Source organism: Callorhinchus milii, unplaced genomic scaffold (assembly GCF_018977255.1).
Source record: "Callorhinchus milii isolate IMCB2004 unplaced genomic scaffold, IMCB_Cmil_1.0 Scaffold9, whole genome shotgun sequence".
Taxonomy (NCBI): domain Eukaryota; kingdom Metazoa; phylum Chordata; class Chondrichthyes; order Chimaeriformes; family Callorhinchidae; genus Callorhinchus; species Callorhinchus milii.
In genome coordinates this window covers 15,485,187-15,503,258 of record NW_024704750.1, presented here as the reverse complement: position 1 = coordinate 15,503,258, position 18,072 = coordinate 15,485,187, and the positions used below count along the sequence as shown (strand labels likewise).

At 39.3% G+C, this 18,072-nt stretch overlaps 2 protein-coding genes across 3 annotated transcripts in view; one reads left to right on the top strand and one right to left on the bottom strand.

Annotated features, from left to right (window-relative positions):
• The window catches only part of exoc5 (exocyst complex component 5), a 28,669-nt gene extending 28,454 nt beyond the window's left edge, over window positions 1–215 (bottom strand). Inside the window, exon 1 of the mRNA XM_007893294.2 lies at window positions 55–215. Coding sequence (XP_007891485.1) covers window positions 55–81 — 27 coding nt within the window. The 5' untranslated portion in view covers window positions 82–215. The remainder of the gene's footprint in view (window positions 1–54) is intronic.
• On the top strand, window positions 123–10,472 carry ap5m1 (adaptor related protein complex 5 subunit mu 1). Of its 2 annotated transcripts, none has more exons than XM_007893293.2 (8): window positions 123–163; window positions 1,313–1,976; window positions 2,827–3,051; window positions 3,393–3,532; window positions 6,491–6,576; window positions 7,851–7,978; window positions 9,171–9,267; window positions 9,981–10,472. In XM_007893293.2, the coding sequence occupies exons 1-8, from the start codon at window positions 138–140 to the stop codon at window positions 10,061–10,063; spliced, it is 1,449 nt and encodes a 482-aa protein (XP_007891484.2). In that variant the 5' UTR covers window positions 123–137; the 3' UTR covers window positions 10,064–10,472. The 2 variants fall into 2 exon arrangements, with proteins under 2 accessions (XP_007891484.2, XP_007891483.2); XM_007893292.2 differs by lacking the exon at window positions 123–163 and adding an exon at window positions 498–618.
• The last annotated feature ends 7,600 nt before the right edge of the window (window positions 10,473–18,072 follow it).

Sequence of the window (18,072 nt, the reverse complement as noted above, 5' to 3'; positions counted from 1 at the left end):
GCTGGGCTGAGAGGGGACAGGAGGCCTGGGCGCGCCGTCAGCGCCGGGACCCACCTCGAACAGTTCCGCTGTAGTAGCCATTCCGCTCGACGACAAGAGCCGCTCCTAACCGCCCACCTCTCGCACACGTCTACATAATGCAGCGCAAGAGTAAAAGGCCGAGGTAATTCGAGAGGTAAACGCCGCGCCGCTCGAGCTCAGGCTTGCGGCAGGGATAGGGACCGGGGGGGGGGAAGCTGAGGAAAGGGCGGGGCGGGTTTCGGACCGACGTTCCCTCAGCGGCCGCTCGCCCCCTCCTCCATGTTTGCCTCCGCACCGCGGCCGGAAGTCGAGCGTCTGACCTGCGCAGTAAAGGAGGGAGACGGAAAGCGACTGCGCAGCGCAGACAGCTGCCGGCTCCTGACCCCGCGCGCGCGTACGAGGGGGGGGGGGGAGGAGGAGAGGAGTGCGCAGGCGCAGTTGCTGCTCGCCCCCCCGGCTTTGACGGTTGCTTGGCTCGCGAGATCCCAGAGCAACCGTCGGTCGGTCGGCCCGCCCGCCCGCAGCCATGAGCCTGCGCGCGCTCTGGCTCATCGGACCCGAGAAAGGGGAGGCGGCGGCGGTGGTGCGCTTCTCCAGGTAACGCAGGTGCAGTCAGTCACTACATTGCGGGTCCTGGGACGTTCCCCCCCCCCCCCGACGTGAAGGGCGCGATACAAGCGTAATTTGTTGATGTCGTCGTCGTCGTCACCACCACCACCAGTGCAGTCGGTCACTACACGGACCAGCGGAGCGGTCAGTCACCACCGCCGCAAGAACAACAACAACAACTTGCATTTACGTAGCGGGGAAGCGTCCCGGAGCGCTTCGCGCCGCACCCACGTCTGCGGTGCAGCCTTCACGACACAGGCCGGCGGCGCGGTCAGTCACTACACAACCACAACAACAACTTGCACTTATATAGTGCCCACCCCGCAGGGTAGCATCTCAGAGTGCTTAACAGTGGCAGAGCCTGACTACACAGGCCAGAGATGCAGTCAGTCACTCCACAGGGGTCAGCAGTGCAGTCAGCCACTACATTTGTCCCAGTAACGCTAAATAATAATGTAATTTAAAGTATTACTCATTGTTTTAGATATGGCTTCTTACCTCCCACCTCTCCAACCTGTTGGAGAAGCACTTTACAACAACAACAACAGGATTACATTTGTATAGCGCCTTTCACGTTGGGAGGATGTCTCAAGGCACTGGATAGAGTACAGCATTTCAGAGGCGGAGTACAAGCTTAAGCCCTATATTGAGATAACTGATGAAGCTTTTCTTTCTTTGGTAGACGATATCCAACTGTGGAGAAGAGGGCCAAAGTCTTCAATGGAGGAAGTTACACTGAGGTGCCAGGGGACCATGTGTTCCTAAAAGCACTTTTGATCGAGCTTGGCATGACTGATTCCGACAAGATTTTTGTAGAACACAGAGATAGTTGTTGTCGAATAAATAAGACCTCTGTTTATGAAGTGCCTATTGGAGATGGCGTTCTGTGGCCTGTCCTAGTAATTACACAACATGCAATGATTTATGCTTGTCTTCCTCTTGTTGAGCAGTCCTTAGTTCCCCAGCCACCTCTAATAAATATCAATGGAATTTCTCCTGCATTTGGACTACTTTCAGGGCTAATGGCTCTTTTCAACTTGGTACAAAGAAATGAGTCAGAAATTTCTGCCAAACTTACCCAATTGCCTGTTATGTTGATGCATGCATGCCCATTGGGTACTCCAACAGATACTGACTTTGGGTTGATGCAAACACTATCCGGCAGCTTTTTTCCTCATAGTCCAAGTTCTTCATCCCAAATTCAAAAACAACCATCTTGGAAGCCTGGCATATACAAAGGAAAACCACAGGTTAATGTCTGTATCACTGAACAGATTAGATCCATGCAATATGACAAAAGAGATGTCACAGATATCTGGCAGGACTATGGAACAGTAACATGTAAGGTAAGGTAAAATCAGAGCCTTTTTTGGCAGAAATAATCAAATAATACAAATAATTATATCACATTTTCCTGAAAATGTTTCCATTTTTAACACTGAAGCGATTACTCTAGAATTGTAAATTTTTATAAGTTTTTCATTTAAGCTAATGATTTTCACAGAAACATTCTAATTTATGCTATTGAAGGTATATGCATTGCTAGTTGCTGCATCTTGTCCCTAAATATGTTTTGCGTATTATACTGCTTGGAGTAGTATGGAACAGGAAACCTAATTTATACTTTCCGCTCCACATTGCATTGTATCAGGCCATAAAAAAACATAATTCAATTTTAGAATTCTGCCAATGCACATAACTCTAAATTCAGATACCAATTTGTAAAATGGATTAAAGAGCCAGTCATGCAGTTGTCTCTCTAATAATAGTGTAAAACCAATCACTTCAAAGTGTAATTGATTTATTTTCAGCTTGAATTTGATAATAAGTAACAATTTCAGTGTAAACTAAAATCCCAACTAACTTGGTAATTCTTACTGAAAACATCATCCTCTCTCAATTAAGTGTGATGTGGTCTCTGAGCTTAATGTCCCTCATACTTAATAATATCATTTTATGGCCTGATACAATGCAATGTGGAACGGAAAGTATAAATTAGGTTTTGTGTTCCATATCACTCCAGGGAGTATAAACACAGCAAAACCTAGATAAGGATATTATTATCATACTTCAGATCCGTTTTTGAAAGTTTTTTTTCTGTAAGTTCTCAGCTAATTTTTTAAAAGAAAGCTTGAATTTTTTATTTCTGTCGCGTGCATTTGTTTCTAACCTCTTCCTCCATTTGTTTCAATGCAGTGTGACCTGGAAGGAATCATGCCAAATGTCACCATCAGCCTGAACCTACCCACCAATGGGTCTCCCCTGCAGGATATCCTTGTGCATCCCTGTGTTAGTGCAGTTGACTCAAGTATCCTCACTTCTAACAGTGTTGACACAGATGATTCATTATTTAATGGACCTTACAAGTTTCCTTTCACACCTCCACTCGACGTATTTAAACTGTGCTACTACACTTCTCAGGTTAGAATATATAATTTAAAATGTTCACCAGTAAGTCCTACTTGAACAATGAATGTAGATTTTTTTTTATTTGAGGGTATCCATACCAGACAGAGTTACACATATCCATGCAACCTACTCATGGAAACGTCCCTCTCTCTGAAATGGAGTGAGTCGTCTCTTCCCAATAAGGTGTACCCTGCTTACCTAATTCCTGAGAGTATTAGGGTTGTGACTTGCCAGCCACCTTGCAGCAGAGGTCTAAAATTGTCAAGGTCCATGTCCAAACAAGCAAAATCAGTGATTTGATTTTATTGAACTTGAATGTTGAAGAGTATAGATTGTTGCCACCTTGTTTGCAGGTACCTCTCCCACCAATTCTTGGCTTCTACCAAATGAAGGAAGAAGATCAGCAAGTGAAGATTTCAGTTCATCTGAAACTACATGAAAGTGTCAAAAATGGATTTGAATACTGTGAAGCTCACATCCCATTCTTCAACAGGTAAAAAACTTGTGCAAACCAAGGGGACTGTTTGAGAGAAAATCATTACTACTTTACTGCTATTGCCATCTTTAGTCAAATTAATAAATGCATCTTAAATTTTCAATTTATAAAATTGTTATTTGTTTATGAACCTATTTCCTGAGCTAACAACAAGTGCTTCACACTGGGACTTTCCCATTGTGGGCTGAGTTTGCTGGTCTCAGTCAGGGCTGCTTGGGAGGCTACATTTGCCAGGGTCAGTCCCAGGGTTAGGGAAGGGAAAACCAGCTCATGCACTCAATACAGCACCATCCACTGATAGAGTGCGTGCGTGGCAACCAGATGGGGAGAGTTCAGGTTCAACAATGGGATTCTCTGCAGTTGAGTGGCCTCTGCCTATACTCATACTCACATGGACAACGGCCATTACTCCAGCAAGAGGAGGTGATATACCAGCGGGGGGGAAAATTACAACAAAATAATTAGACAGACTAAACTTTTAAAAAACGGTGCTTCATATGATATTGTGAGTGCGTTAGACTGGCCCAGTGGTTGTGGGTCAGAAGATTGTAGGTTTGATTTCCACAGCAGGATTTGAAATCACATAGTCTTAACTGACATTCCAATGCAGTGCCGGGGGCGTTGCACTGTCAGAAGTGCCGTCCTTCGGATGACAGTTAAAACCAAAGTCCGGTCTGCCTGTTCAAGTGGACGTTCATGATACCTTGGCACTATTCAAAAAGAAAAGGGAGTTACTGTCTCTCCCAGTGTTCTGGCCAACCTTCAAATAAAATTGGTTATTCATTTCTTGGCTATTTGTGGGACATTGTTGTGTGCAATTGTGCTGCCACGTTTGCCTACAAGTACAGTCACTCCACTGCACAGTACATCGTATGAATGCTTTGAGACGTCCTTCTAACATGATAAGGCGCTATATCAATGGAAGGATTATTATTATTTTGAAAAGCTATCATAAAAGAAAGCTCGTAATGAGCTTTACAGAATGAGATTAATTAGAAATGTTGTGAATATTATTATGTTGGCAGACATAGCAGATGAAGAAATTCATCTGTTCCTTGGAAAAGGAAACTATTTGTGTTTCTGGGATGGGTGTGTAGGAGTCAACACTGAGTAATGTTTGAGTGGGAAAGAAACATCAGAATCTTGCACCAGCATTTGTACACTACACAGATTGAAAGTAGCCATTCATCTGATTTAGGTGAGATGGTTTTAATACAGCCCAGTAACACAAATGCACGTGGACCATATCCTAATCCCAAATTTGCCAAATTATTGTGTGCAGTACCAAGGGGAGGTAAGATGCAAAGGCAGTCAGTGGAACTCAACACAGTGCCCTTTCAATTATGTTGCTTTAGTAAATTGCTTACCAGGCTTGTGGCTTTTCCTTTCTGTATGTAAAATAGATAAACAATACTGACTGGTCCTGAGGAACTGTTTACTCAAAGGATTTGCTTTAGTAATTTAGATTGAACATTAGAACCACTGCAAACAAGACTGGAATTTAGAGATACAGTTTAGATGAGTTAAATCGATTCACATCCAAATATATACAGTATTTTTAATGATGATTATATTGCAGTGCATTGAAAGGCTAGAATCTTTTCAACATAAATTGTCTACTTTTGAATTTGACCTCTGTTGTTCTGTTATCCCACCTGTAAGCCTTTCACACATCAAAGTGGTCTGTTTTCATTTAGAAATGTATCGTATTACAAAAAGAACCACCAAGATCACTACATTTTGCTTTTAATAACAATCAAGTAATAATCCTTGCGTTTGATATAGCGCTTTATCACATCTTCAAGACGTCTCAAAGTGCTTCACAGAATATTCTGTGAAGTGAATTGACTCTATTTTGTGGGCAAAACAAAAGTTTAAGATTTAATACTCCTAATGTTGCAGTTTTGGACAGTGTTGATGACTAGGGAGAGTATTATATACCATCAATAATGTTTGGAACATTTTTTTCTCATTTATCTGCTGCTTAAATTGTGATAATTTAAATTTGCTTTCATGACCATTTCATCTAGTTATGCTGTACTTCTGACGTGTGACTATACATTGATTCTGTGCTCAGAATTGTTCTTGCTGCAGTGATAAGAGGCAGTATGCAGTACTTTTTTTTAAAAAAATGTCTTAATTCTTTCATATCTTCCCATAAAATGTTAAACCACTTAAGAAAGCAGCTCGTTCATATGACAAATCGCATGGTATTTTTGTATGAACCTTCATAATTCTCAACGTAGGAATGAATACTTTAGGACTACTTCTGATCTGAAATACTTAGTGTGTAGTATAGATACAGCTACAGAAATGATTGAGGGGAATTCAGTGAATAAAGGGGTCAGAAAATTCAGTTCTAGTTGGCAAAACGAATTGAAAACCAAAATAGCAGCTCTATTTAAACCATCTTTCGAATGTTTATTGCTGTTATTTGTGACCGTGCTGTTTAAATTAGTAATATTGATTTCCATTCAAACTGTTGAGCACTATATCAAGTGCTCCTTCTAGACCGAAACTCAAATTTTTTTCAGCTGCCAAGACTATGGCATTTCAAATTCAAATAGTTAATGCCTGTCATATCATTTTGATTCAGTTGTAAATGGCATCATAGATATGAACAACATATTTAATTAACCTTGATTGAACGGAGCAAGATGCAGCAAGCTTCTAATACTTATTTGTCTCTTGAATACAAAGGAACTTCAGAAAGTCAGCAGGGGTCAACAAAATACAAAGTACTCTATTATTAAGCCTTTATTTGCTGTCTAATTTAAATTTTGTGCGTTTAGTCAGATTTCTTTGCAGATGTAAGCAGTAAATGCCTTCCTTATTTGTTACAAATTTTAAGGAGGGAAAAAATGTACTCGTGTAGTTAAAGAAAAGTGTTAATTTGGAAGCATTCTAAATTATATCTGGATAACGTAATCCCTTTTCATATTTATTGATGAATAGGGGTCCAATTGTGCAAAATGATTGCAAGGTGAGCTACGGGCAGCTGGAGGTGTCACGGGAGAAAAGCTTGCTGATCTGGGTCATTGGTTAGTTCATTAAATCTTCTATTTACTTTCAATCCACAACTGTTTGTGGGACACTGCTGTGCGCAATTGGCTACTACATTTCTTCCACAAAATGTACAGTGAATTGACTTTACAGTATATTCTGTGAAGCACTTTGAGACATCTTGAAGACGTGATAAGACGTTATATCAATTGCAAGGATTATTGTTATTATGAAGCGTTTCAAGAGAGAAAACTTTACATACTGTGGTCCTTCCTTATACATTGTGTGATTTGTTTTTAAAAAGTCCCACGAATTTAGTGAAAGTTCATGAGGTCAATCTTTAGTATAAAGTAAATGATACCCCAACATTTAATTACATAGGTCACTGCACATACTTTCAAAGTGCACAACATTAAAACTGGAATCTATTTTTAAGCTGAAGACAATGTCTTCAACCAAACTATATGTCAACCAGCTGATGTGACATGGAGAAAAATACATTTGATTGGTTACTCTTTTCAGAAGAAATTTTATTTATAAGAAATCTAAACGGTTAATTTTTCCAAGTAATTTCAAACAAATGCAAGCTATTTTAGCACAGAAAGTGTTCTGTTCATAATTTTCTAATTTGGACACAACAGGGAATATTTTTCCCCTGTTGGGAAAATTACGGAAGTTGATTGTGTGTAATTAGAATGGGATTTTCTCATCATATGCACACGCCACCAAGTCCAGTAATTTGTCCACCAGGACACAATAACCTCCTGGCACCCAAAGAGACTTAATGTACATCTCAGTTAATTGACATTTATTCAACAAGACGTTTCCCAATATTAGAGGACTTGCAGTGATTTATTTTAAAATAATGCACTTTTAAAAACTGCTACACGAAGACTATTTTTCTAGCATATTTCATAGCAGGGTTTCATTGAGCTGCTTTTCAAAGTATAGTGTGCAGCAGTGGGACATCTATGTTCCTTCACTCAGAATCCCTAATTAAATTGCATGTTAGTTATTCCCACAATGACTGCTTTCAAGCACGTAGAAGAAATTAATTTGGGAATTCTGTCTATTTTAAAAGACAGGTGGATTTTACGCTTACACTTTTGTGTAAAGTTTTTGGAAAGAGTTTTGAGATTATATTTCTGGAGCTCTTTAATTGGCATGAATAAGATTATTCTCTCCTTGTTGATAATATGTGTTTGTTAGTTGTTGAATGCACTGAATGCACTGAAGTATTAAAAATATGTACAACACATTTTATACGTGGATATATTTCAAATAATGGGATTGTGTTTTATTTCATTCTTAGGTCAGAAGTTCCCTAAATCTTTGGAAATATCTCTAACTGGTACTATGGCATTTGCTGGTCTTGGTGCAGTCAACCACTCATCGCAGATAACTGATCCATTCTGCACCGGGCTCACTGCATATGTTAAGGTATGTGGGTATTTTTAACTTGTCATTTTAAATAAATTTATATTTAAACTGACTAAGCATTCAAACTAAAGTAGAATGTCAAAAAGCACGAGCAAATCTTTTAAATTGTGCTATTTTTAGTCAAGAATCTTGTTTCTACTGTTTTTTGAATAATTGCTGCAATATTTATGTGTAGAAACATCAACATTTTCTGCACAGAAGGGGGTCATTTAATCCATTGTATCTGTGCCTACAGCCCAGTATAGAAAGACCAAGCATCAACAACATTTTCTATGTAACATATATTAGCCTCAGTTAATAATAGCAATATTTAAATCAGTTAATTACAATGACACCAATTATCTTTAAACTTTAGATTTTTTTTCATTATTTTTTAGATGCATGAAATCATTAAAGGGTCAATAATTCATTGAATGACTGAAATTCAGTGGTGTTCCTCTCAATCCTTCTGAATGATGTACCATTAATTTCACGTTATTTTCATAGATGTAATGCCATCTAAATAATTATAGTTTATGTTCAGAATCTGCCTACAGGCATTTCATGGAAGCGGATGTAGCTTACAAGGCATCCTAAAATAAGTTATTTTCAGTTTAGTAACTAGGGTAAGATATTCTCGGTATGATTTTAAAGTAATGATGTTTACTTTGACAAATCTGTTTTATGTTGCTCCATTCTAATGAGGTGTGGAACAACTCATGTTTGATCTTCGGACATAACCTGATGTAACACGTAGTCACTCATGGATCAACAGAGCTGAAACAAATCCAGGGACTCTAACTAAATGGGGAGGGAGAGATAGAACTTGACAGAGAAGTGAGCACAATGTAAGCGAATAAGTGCTGCTGATCGCATTAGAATGTTTTTTTTAATAGTTTCTGATGGTTCAATGGAAAAATGCATTGTCCAGTGCAGTGTTATAAGGGAGTTATTTCTCTCTTTCCAACAAACATGGTATCAGCTCATCTGTTCATGGGATCAGCCTTGTAGCAGTAAAGGCGTCTAGAGTTCCACTCACCTCATTCTCAGTGGGAAATCCACTGTGGCAATTGTTCGTCTGTAGAATGCCAGCTGCATAAATGCAAATTTTCTGAAGTTAACAATGTCAGGATAATCAAACATGAGTACACTCTTGTTGCCTTGGAGCCATTAGCTAATCCTCCATTTTCTTGCTTATGTTTTGTTGACACAGCTTTACTTTCGAATCCCGGATTATACTCTAACCGGGTGCTGTGTGGACCAGCATTCAGTGCAAGTGTACTCTTCAGCAAAACCCAAAATCATCACATGTAAGCTAGCAGAACATTTCTTGCATTGTTTGAACTGTAAATATTTTGAACTGTCCATTAACCAGAGTAGCTTTCACCTGCAGGGGTCAGTATTGTATGTTTTCTGCAGCTCAGTAATTTATTCTGAATAACAACAACAACTTGGATTTATATAGCGCCCTCCACGCCGGACGGCGTCTCAGAGCGCTTACAATGAGGAAAATAAGCAAATACAATGCGGAAAAGAGAGAGAGGGTGTATATCAACTTCATCAAATTGTATCTGAAATGTGATGTGAATCCTGTGATTACTGGAATAAACTTCCAACTGAATTGTTAGAATCTCAAGACATTTGCCATTCCTGTCTTGTACTCACTGGCTAGTTAAAGTTATTCTTTTCCCCCTCACCACAAAAAAAATCTTTTGGTTCCTCTACATTTCATCTTATTTCTTGACTGCTTCATTCCAATGTCACTTTTGAGCCAAACACTAGAGGGAGCACACTTCTCTAGTTATTTGGAACTGAGTAGTCCAGTTTACTTTAACCATCTTTAAGTTATTCATTATGGAATCATAAATTCTAAACCTTTACATTTTGCAGCGTTTAAAATTTATAAAGTTCTGGAACTGATTTAGCTTTGTCTATTGTTAAATTATACGTTAGTGTCAGTTGTGCAGTGCATCAAAATCTGAACTACATTTTGTTGGTTAATTTTGTGTTTTTCTATTTATAGCCCGAGAACTTCTTTCTTCAGAGTACTACATCTGGAACTCCAAAGGGGATGCACCGGTTGCCAGCAGGCCATTCATATCCTAATTTAATGAAATCATGAGGACCAAATGGATTCACGTTACCAGTTGTATTGTAGTATTGTTTCAAATCCATAGGTAATGCAAAAGGCGGATTTTTACTGTTTGTTTTGCCCTTTGAAATGTATAAAATGAGAAACAGTCACTCAAGTGCTTAAAGAAAAGTTAATCATATACTAATAATTGATGCAGCTACAATGAGCACTGCAAACATGATTGATAATATCCATTCAAGAATATATTAAGAGCAGCATAATAGCTTGTTGCAAAATAATCAACATTTATACTCCAAATTGTTGCTATTAACATTATTTCAAATGTAACAGAAGAGAAATTTCAGTAACTCAATACTTTTTTTAAGAACATTGTTTTTTATTTAGAAAAATAAAAAAATGCTGCCATTAAAACTTTAATAATACCATTGATTTGTATTTATTTGATCAACTGTAAATTGGTACAAATAAGAGAAAGTGGATAAATTGAACTACCTGTACAGCGTTATGTCGCATAGGTCACAAACGCAGATTCATAAAACATAAGAAATATGTAAAGATGCATCTATCCTGGAATTTAAATAGCTTACAATGCGTTAGAGCAGTGGTGTTAACACATGCCTGGCCAGTTTTCACCTGTGGCTCTCAGTTGTCTCTTGGTTTAAAGTGTCCTTTTGCTCTATTACTCCCCTTCCCCCCAAAGTAACTAGCCTTCCAACCTATAGCAGTAACATTAAACCTGAATCTCCAGAGATTAATTACACTTTTAATGATCTGAAGTTTCTCCAATTTGAGTGGTAATGAGTTGGTACCTGGGATAAATCTGACAATTTACCGTATGGATAATTTCCCAGCACAGTAAGCCGATTAGAAAGTGCGAATGACACATGGTTACCTCCCTCTCCAGCACCATCTTAAAGCAGGAGCACAGTTCCAACAGGAGCTGGAGGCAAGGTTTCAAGTCGGAGCCTTTGTTTCCTTACTCCCCAAGGCGGTGTCTCAGAGATGAGATCTATTTGCACAAATAAATTATCCTTAGGTCGTATAGACCTACCTAAGTCAGCTTTCCAACCATCTACCAGTGTTCACACACAAGAAAAATCCCACCTTGTTACCAAGTGAGTGAATGTGGTGTTATACAATCTTGATAGCTGTTTGGTGAGGGAACAGACTACTATGTAACCAATCCCTGACTGGAGTCAGCAACCTCTGGAGATTATCTTATTAAATTGATATTTAGGTGTCAGATTGGTTGAAGTGGTAGTATTCTCGCCCCCGAGTCAGAAAGCTGTGAGTTTGAGTCCCATTTCAGGACTTGGGGAGAGCTGCACTGCTTTCAAATGAGACGTTAAATCGAGGTCTTGTCTGCCTGTTCAGGTGGATGTTAAGGTTCCTTTCTATTGCATTATTTGAAAAATGCTCCTCCTGGTGCCCTGACCAACAATCCCCCAAATAAAATTGATCATTTCATGGCTGTTTATGGGACATTGCTGTGCGCAAATTGACTGCCACATTAATCTCCACAAAATAGTTACTACACTTCACAGTAATTCCTGTGAACCGCTTTGAGACATCTTGACAACGCGATAAGGTGCTAAATCAAATGCAAGTTGATTAGTATCATTATTTCCCTGTTTGTAATCGGAATCTTAAGCACAATCTTTTTTTAAATATATTTCATAATTTTTTTAAATGCTGGTATAGGCCGATCCCAGAATACATTTTATTCACATTTTATATTTCTTTGTATAGGTTATGTCCCCTCAAGTAAAAATAACCAGATACATTTCTGAAAAAACAAGGAATAGTTATATTGCAAAAATATTTGACACAGAGACCCATATTTGATATACAGCCCTGTAGCTCAGGGGTTAGAGCACTCGCCTCGCAAGCAAGAGACCTGGGTTCGATTCCCAATAGTGCAAAATGTTGGGCAAGTTTCCTTACTCCACACACCTCTGTTTACCTAGCAGTAAGTAGGAACTCAGTTGTTAGTCGATTGGCGGATCGCTTTTTCCAGGGTAATAATTTCTTCAAAGAAGTAATAAGAATAAATTGGTCACTTCAATCCACGACTGTTTGTAGGACACTGCTGTACGCAATTGGCTGCTGAACTTCGCCCACAAAGTATAGTCAATTCACTTTACATTTCATTCTGTGAAGCTCTTTGAGACAACTCGAAGGCATGATAAGACGCTATATCAAATGCTAGGATTATTATTATTATCCCTCAGTAGTTTGCTATCTGGATTGTTTAGAGGCAGAATTCCTTCCACTGGCTATTGATAGCCATACAAACCAATGATGACCTAATCAGTAGGGTGATCCCAGCTGGATTAATAGTGTGAAGCTTTCTGGTGCCACATATTGGTTCCTGGTAAGCTGTACGTTTTGAGTTAATTCAATTCCAGCAGCACTGCAACGTGCACTTTGAGGTCCCTTGGTTGCTGTCAATCTGCCTTGTATTCTCAAAATGTGTGTGCTCCCCACCCCAAGAAGGATTGTACACTGTGGAACTGGGACACACAAACTGCTTCTGGAAGTGTGCAGCAACTGAAGACTCATAAGCACAGTAAAGGTTTCCACGCAATGTTATGTTTTCTGTAAAAGTAATGTACAACCAGAAACAATTTGAAGTTAATAAAACTAGTCAAACCTTGGAAATTGTATTGGATTACTGCTTGGGCTGTATACTGCAATATCCCAACGTTATTTTAAATGAAGTGGAATAATATACTTTAAAATGGCATTTTAAGAACACTTCAGTCCGAAAGGGAAATATTTGTTCTGAATTTGCTTCTATCTATGTAGGAGTGCTGTATCGTATTGGTCAGAGCACTCACCTCGCAAGCAAGAACGTCTGGGTTTGATTCCCAGGAGAGTGAAACCTTAGGCAAGTTTCCTTACAGCACACGCCTCTGTTTACCTAGCAGTAAGTAGGAACCCGGTTGTTAGTCAATTAACAAATCGCTTTTCCTTCAAAATATAAAATAATAATTTGGTCACTCAATTCACGAATGTTTGTAGGATATTGCTGCGCACAATTGGCTGCCGCATTTCGCCCACAAAATAGTCAATCCACTTTACAATATATTCTGTCCAGCACCTTGGGACGTCCTCCCGACATGAAAGGCGCTATACAAATATCTCAACAACGTGATAAGGTGTTATATCAAATGCAAGAATTATTTATTATTATTATGTAAGAGGCAACATGAGGTGGTGTCTCTTTAGCAGGAATCGAACTTCCCTGCACAAAGCAAGGATTTTAGCGTTTTTTTTGTGTAACGTGCTGGACACAGTAAACTCACATTGACCTTGTTGTTCGTGTGGGTGTGTGTCTAGGTTAACCCGCCCCAGGGCAATGGACGGGGTGGGTGATTGGAGGGACGCAGGTTGAAAGCCAGATGAGCGCTAATTTATTTCAGAAAAGCTGCCTTCCATAATTGTGTCATGCTTCCAACTTGGAAAAAAAAATGAACAAACGGGAAAGCTGTTGCCATCTGCAGCTTGGGTTTCCCCTACAACCAGCCCTCCAATGGTTCCTCTGAACCAATCCTCCAATGACACAAAAGAGCCATAGGAGAAGCCCATCGTTTTTCCCTATTGTGGTCAGCTGATCCCATTGATCCCCCTCTTGGTCATGTCTGGAAACCCACGACTTCAGAAAGGTTTTTTTAAAAGGCAGAGTCTGTTTCCAGTTTGGTAGGTGACCTGTTTTGTGTTTTCAGTGTGTCTGGGAACTCCTTAGTGTAATTAGTGACCTTTGAACCGGGGAGTTAATCCCGAGCTGTTTTGTATTCCTTACCCATCTTTAAGGCCGGTCTTCTCTCCTTTTTTTTCAGCATCCGTCGCCACAATTAAAGAAGAAACAGCTGCATTTCAAAGGGATTCCGATTCTAGAGGCTTAATCGTGATTGACAAGTCCTTCTTATTCTGGGCAATAAGAAAACTCTGGGAGTCTTTTCTTCTGCTGAAACTTCAATCATTTTCAAAAATTATCTCATTTGGATTTTATTCTATTCCTTTTATAACTATTCCACTATACAATTTTAAAAAAAAGTTGAAAGATGCTTAGTATTTTGCAGTATATATATATATATGAAACGCATTCATCCAGAGATTGGTGCCAGGCCTATATTGTTGACGGGGAAGAAGCTGAAATCCATTTAGCTGCACAACACGGTCATAAAACACTGTGCAAATCCTGCAGACAGTCTTCTGTCACAACACTTTTATCTCTGTGCATAAAAGCAGCTTGAAGCGCTCCATTCTATGAGCGAAAATGTCCAGGAAGTGTGCACATTACAGCTACTGTTTTAAGTATTTTCACGCTCTTGTAGGGAAAGATGGCATTTTAAAAGATATGGTGTCATGTTTAAAACCCTGTAAGGAGATTAGGGAACAAATTCTGGTGCATTGACTCCTTCTTCCAATCCTTGTTTTTTTCTCTCTCTCTGGACAGTACCTCTTGTTAACTATGCATCTAAAATATCTAGAAAGGCACTTTGTCTGAGGTGTACAAGTGCCGGAGATCAAAATCTCCATTCACTGTCAATGTGTCTGGTTCTGAAAAGGTAAAAATAAAAAAAAATTCCAAAAAGTTTTTTTTTAATTCATCCAATCTTGATAAACTTGACAAAATACACTGTCAATTCACTTGACAGTAAATTCTGTGAAGCGTTTTGAGACGTCAGCAAGAAGTGATGAGGGGCTAGATCAGACGCAAGGATTATTATTATTAATTTAGGAAAGGTATCTTTATCGAGGTCATGGGTCAGGTCCTTTTTACCTTTTCAGATTCCCACCACATTAACCAGATGTTGCATCAAGGTCAATAACCATTAATGGGAATGAACCACTTCAGCTGAGAAAGGCAGTATTCTTATACTTGTGAGATATATGATCACAAAGTCAGAATGGTGTATAATAGCACTTGGCACATTTCCAATTATAACGGCTAACTTTCACAGACTAAATTATTTAAATATAAACCCATTAATTTCCTTTTGTATGCTAGTGCATAATATGCCTCTGAAATTAGCCAGTTTCGCTCTACTAAAACGTGTATCCTAAATCTTCTATTTATCATTGATGTAGTTTTAAGCTTAAAAGTTACGACTCTCATGCATAAAATTGTTTTAATATGTATTCTACAAACTGTTCGGGCACTTTTGAAGTTGATTTTAAAATAAAACACCTTTACATTCCTAATTAAGTAGTGTGACTGTGTTGTATTTCTTCAAGTAATGGTCTCCTAATCCTCAAGTTTAGTTAGACTAAAACCCTACATTATTACAGAGGACTTCAAACCAATTCTAATTTCAATAAAGAAGATGATTTAAATGTGAATTCCATTATTTCTGGTAAGGTTTGTGTATAATTTATTCACTGCACTTCTGTCCACAACCAGAAACTAATTTTCTTTTTGCCTGACTGATTCTCAGCCCTCATTCTCTGTCCAAGGGGACAAGTGGGCTCCCAGACCTCCTCCATTCTTGCTTCCGTTATAGGAATCTAATTTGCATTATTTCTTAATGGGAGTCCCGTGGAGTATTGGTTAGAGCACTCGCCTCGCAAGTGAGAGGATCTGGCTTCAATTCCCAGGCAGGGCGAAATCCTTAGGCAAGTTTCCTTACTCCACACCTCTCTGTTTGCCTAGTAGTAAGTTGGAATCCTGTCGTTGATTGGGAGATCGCTTTCCAAGGATAATAATCCCTCCAAAAATGTATATATATATACTCAATTCACGATTGTGCACATTCGGCTGACACATTTCGCCCGCAAATACACAGTCAATCCACTTTACAATATATTCTGTCCGCCATATCTGTGCTCACTCCCATCCCATGAATCCAGCAAAGCATTCGCTTTCAGGGGCGGTGACTGGCCACAGGATACGCCGCCAAACCTCACTTGGCGGCTGTGGGTACAACCTGGGAATAATGTCACTACTGGCAAGATGGGTCCAACCTGGGGGCCGAGGGGCAGATAACCTCTAAGATCCACCTTCTGCTATATCACAGCTGCTCCCCCGCTGCTCTCTCCCATCCAATTTTGTCCAGAAGCAGGTTTTGGCAGATCACCCTACTTCTGGGCAAAATCAGGCTTGTCACGGTAGGTTATAAAAGTAACGAGATTTGTCACGCAATGTCACACCGAGACAAATCACCAGCCAGAGGTTTTTTTCCCATCATGTCTGCTATTGATTTAAGCATTTGGTCTAAGTTTCCAGCACAACCAATTAATGTAGTTTTACACTGGTCGCTCCTGGATTAATTTAAATATATTTTTTAACCCATGGACTGGGTTTCCCTCTTGGCTGCCACGTTGGCCCATAAATACACAATCACTACTTCACAGTAAAATCTTGTAAAGCACTTTGGGTCATCTTTCCAATGTGAAAGGTGCTATACCGAATGCAAGGATTATTATTATTATTCTCTCTTCCTGAATGGCTTAATGGGGTGTTCACCCTGAAGCCCCTTTACTCCCAGCAGCAGTTGTGATGGGGCAAGAAGAGCAATCAAACTTTCTTTCTAACAACTTTGTATTGAATTGTGGTGAGTGGTTATATCCACAAGGGAAGCAGAGAAATGGGGCTCTTTCATAATTTCTCTGGTGAACGGTCCACTAGATCCCAAATGGACCCTGTGGGTGCAAGCTTAAAGTGATTTGTTCCCCCATGCACTTATACTCAGAGGGTGTGAAACATATTGCAACTGAAATCACCTCCTCTCAGCAGTGTCTGGAATCAGGGCTCCACAGAGGCTAAATTTACAACAATTCACTTTCTTAAATCCAGCGTAAACACAGCATAATAAGTACAAGCACACAAGACTGCCTTTTCTATCATTATTATTATATTTTGACATTCCGTAGTTGAAGCCACAATGTATTACAAACCATATTATTTGACATTCTGTAGTTGAAGTTACTATCCTAAACATATTGTATCCAGGATTCCTCTTAAGAAGCTAAGCAAAGAGAATTTTAAAAAGACTGCAGGTGCCAGAATCTGAAAATGCTTTGTGGCATCAGCTCAAGAAGAAACATCCTTAAAAACATATTTCTTTGATGATAAAATTGCATTTCTCTGTATATTATATTTATATATTTTTAAAATCGCCTTGAATCATCAGAACGGCACTGCAAACGTAAAATAAGATGTGGAGTTCGATAGAAGAAGGCGATTAACAAAGATGTCTATAAAAGACAATTAACATTGTTCACATTTCAGAGACTTTCTGGGATTACATCTTAAATGCCAGCAAATCAGATTTGCAGCAACTGAAAGTGAAACGGATACTTCCTTGACTGAAGTTGCAATAGTATCCCATTCCAGGCACCATCAAGCCGGTTAGCTGTATTATCAGATTAGAATACATTGCAGGGGTTGTTATCTGTTCCTACAAAAGAGTACTACTACCAAAAAAAACCTCCTAAGTGTTAGCTGAATTCTGAACCTTTTAACCTGGCTCAAATCCGCTTCTCCCTGTTATGCAAATACCTTGAAATCCCCCAGCTAAATTCAGTGGAAATAATTTTTTTGAATGACAGGTTTACTTTGTGTGGATTCAATTGGCTATTAATCCCCCCTTTGATCTAGGGTATTTTACTAAACTACCAGTTACCTTTTCTGACAGAGTGCTGCCGAGATTAGGGAGATCATTGGAATGCGATCAGGGTGTAGATTTATATTCTCTAACCTTTCAGAGCGAGGGCAGCGAAAGCAACCTATTTGTAGGATTTGATGTTGTTCAATGCTGTCACAAGAGTCAGGAAGCCAATTGTAGAAATGTCTGTCCCTGCTATTTCTTTTAACACTGAAACACAGTGTTTTGTTTAAGAAACAAGACAGGTTTTTTTTGGTTGGTTAGGGTTGTACATCCCGGCTGATCAGATAGTTATGTCAACAGTCAAGCCGCCTCACTAAAGGGAACAGTGTTCTGTATTCAACACATAAGATAAAAGCTCTGGGGAAATAAGCAGGTCTCCTATTGCCTCGTTGAAAAAAAGCAGC

Coding starts and splice junctions, on each gene's coding strand:
- ap5m1 (XM_007893292.2), top strand. CDS start 548: ATGAGCCTGCGCGCGCTCTGGCTCATCGGACCCGAGAAAGGGGAGGCG. Junction 3,052..3,392: donor TGTGCTACTACACTTCTCAG/GTTAGAATATAT, acceptor CCTTGTTTGCAG/GTACCTCTCCCACCAATTCT. Junction 3,533..6,490: donor CACATCCCATTCTTCAACAG/GTAAAAAACTTG, acceptor ATTGATGAATAG/GGGTCCAATTGTGCAAAATG.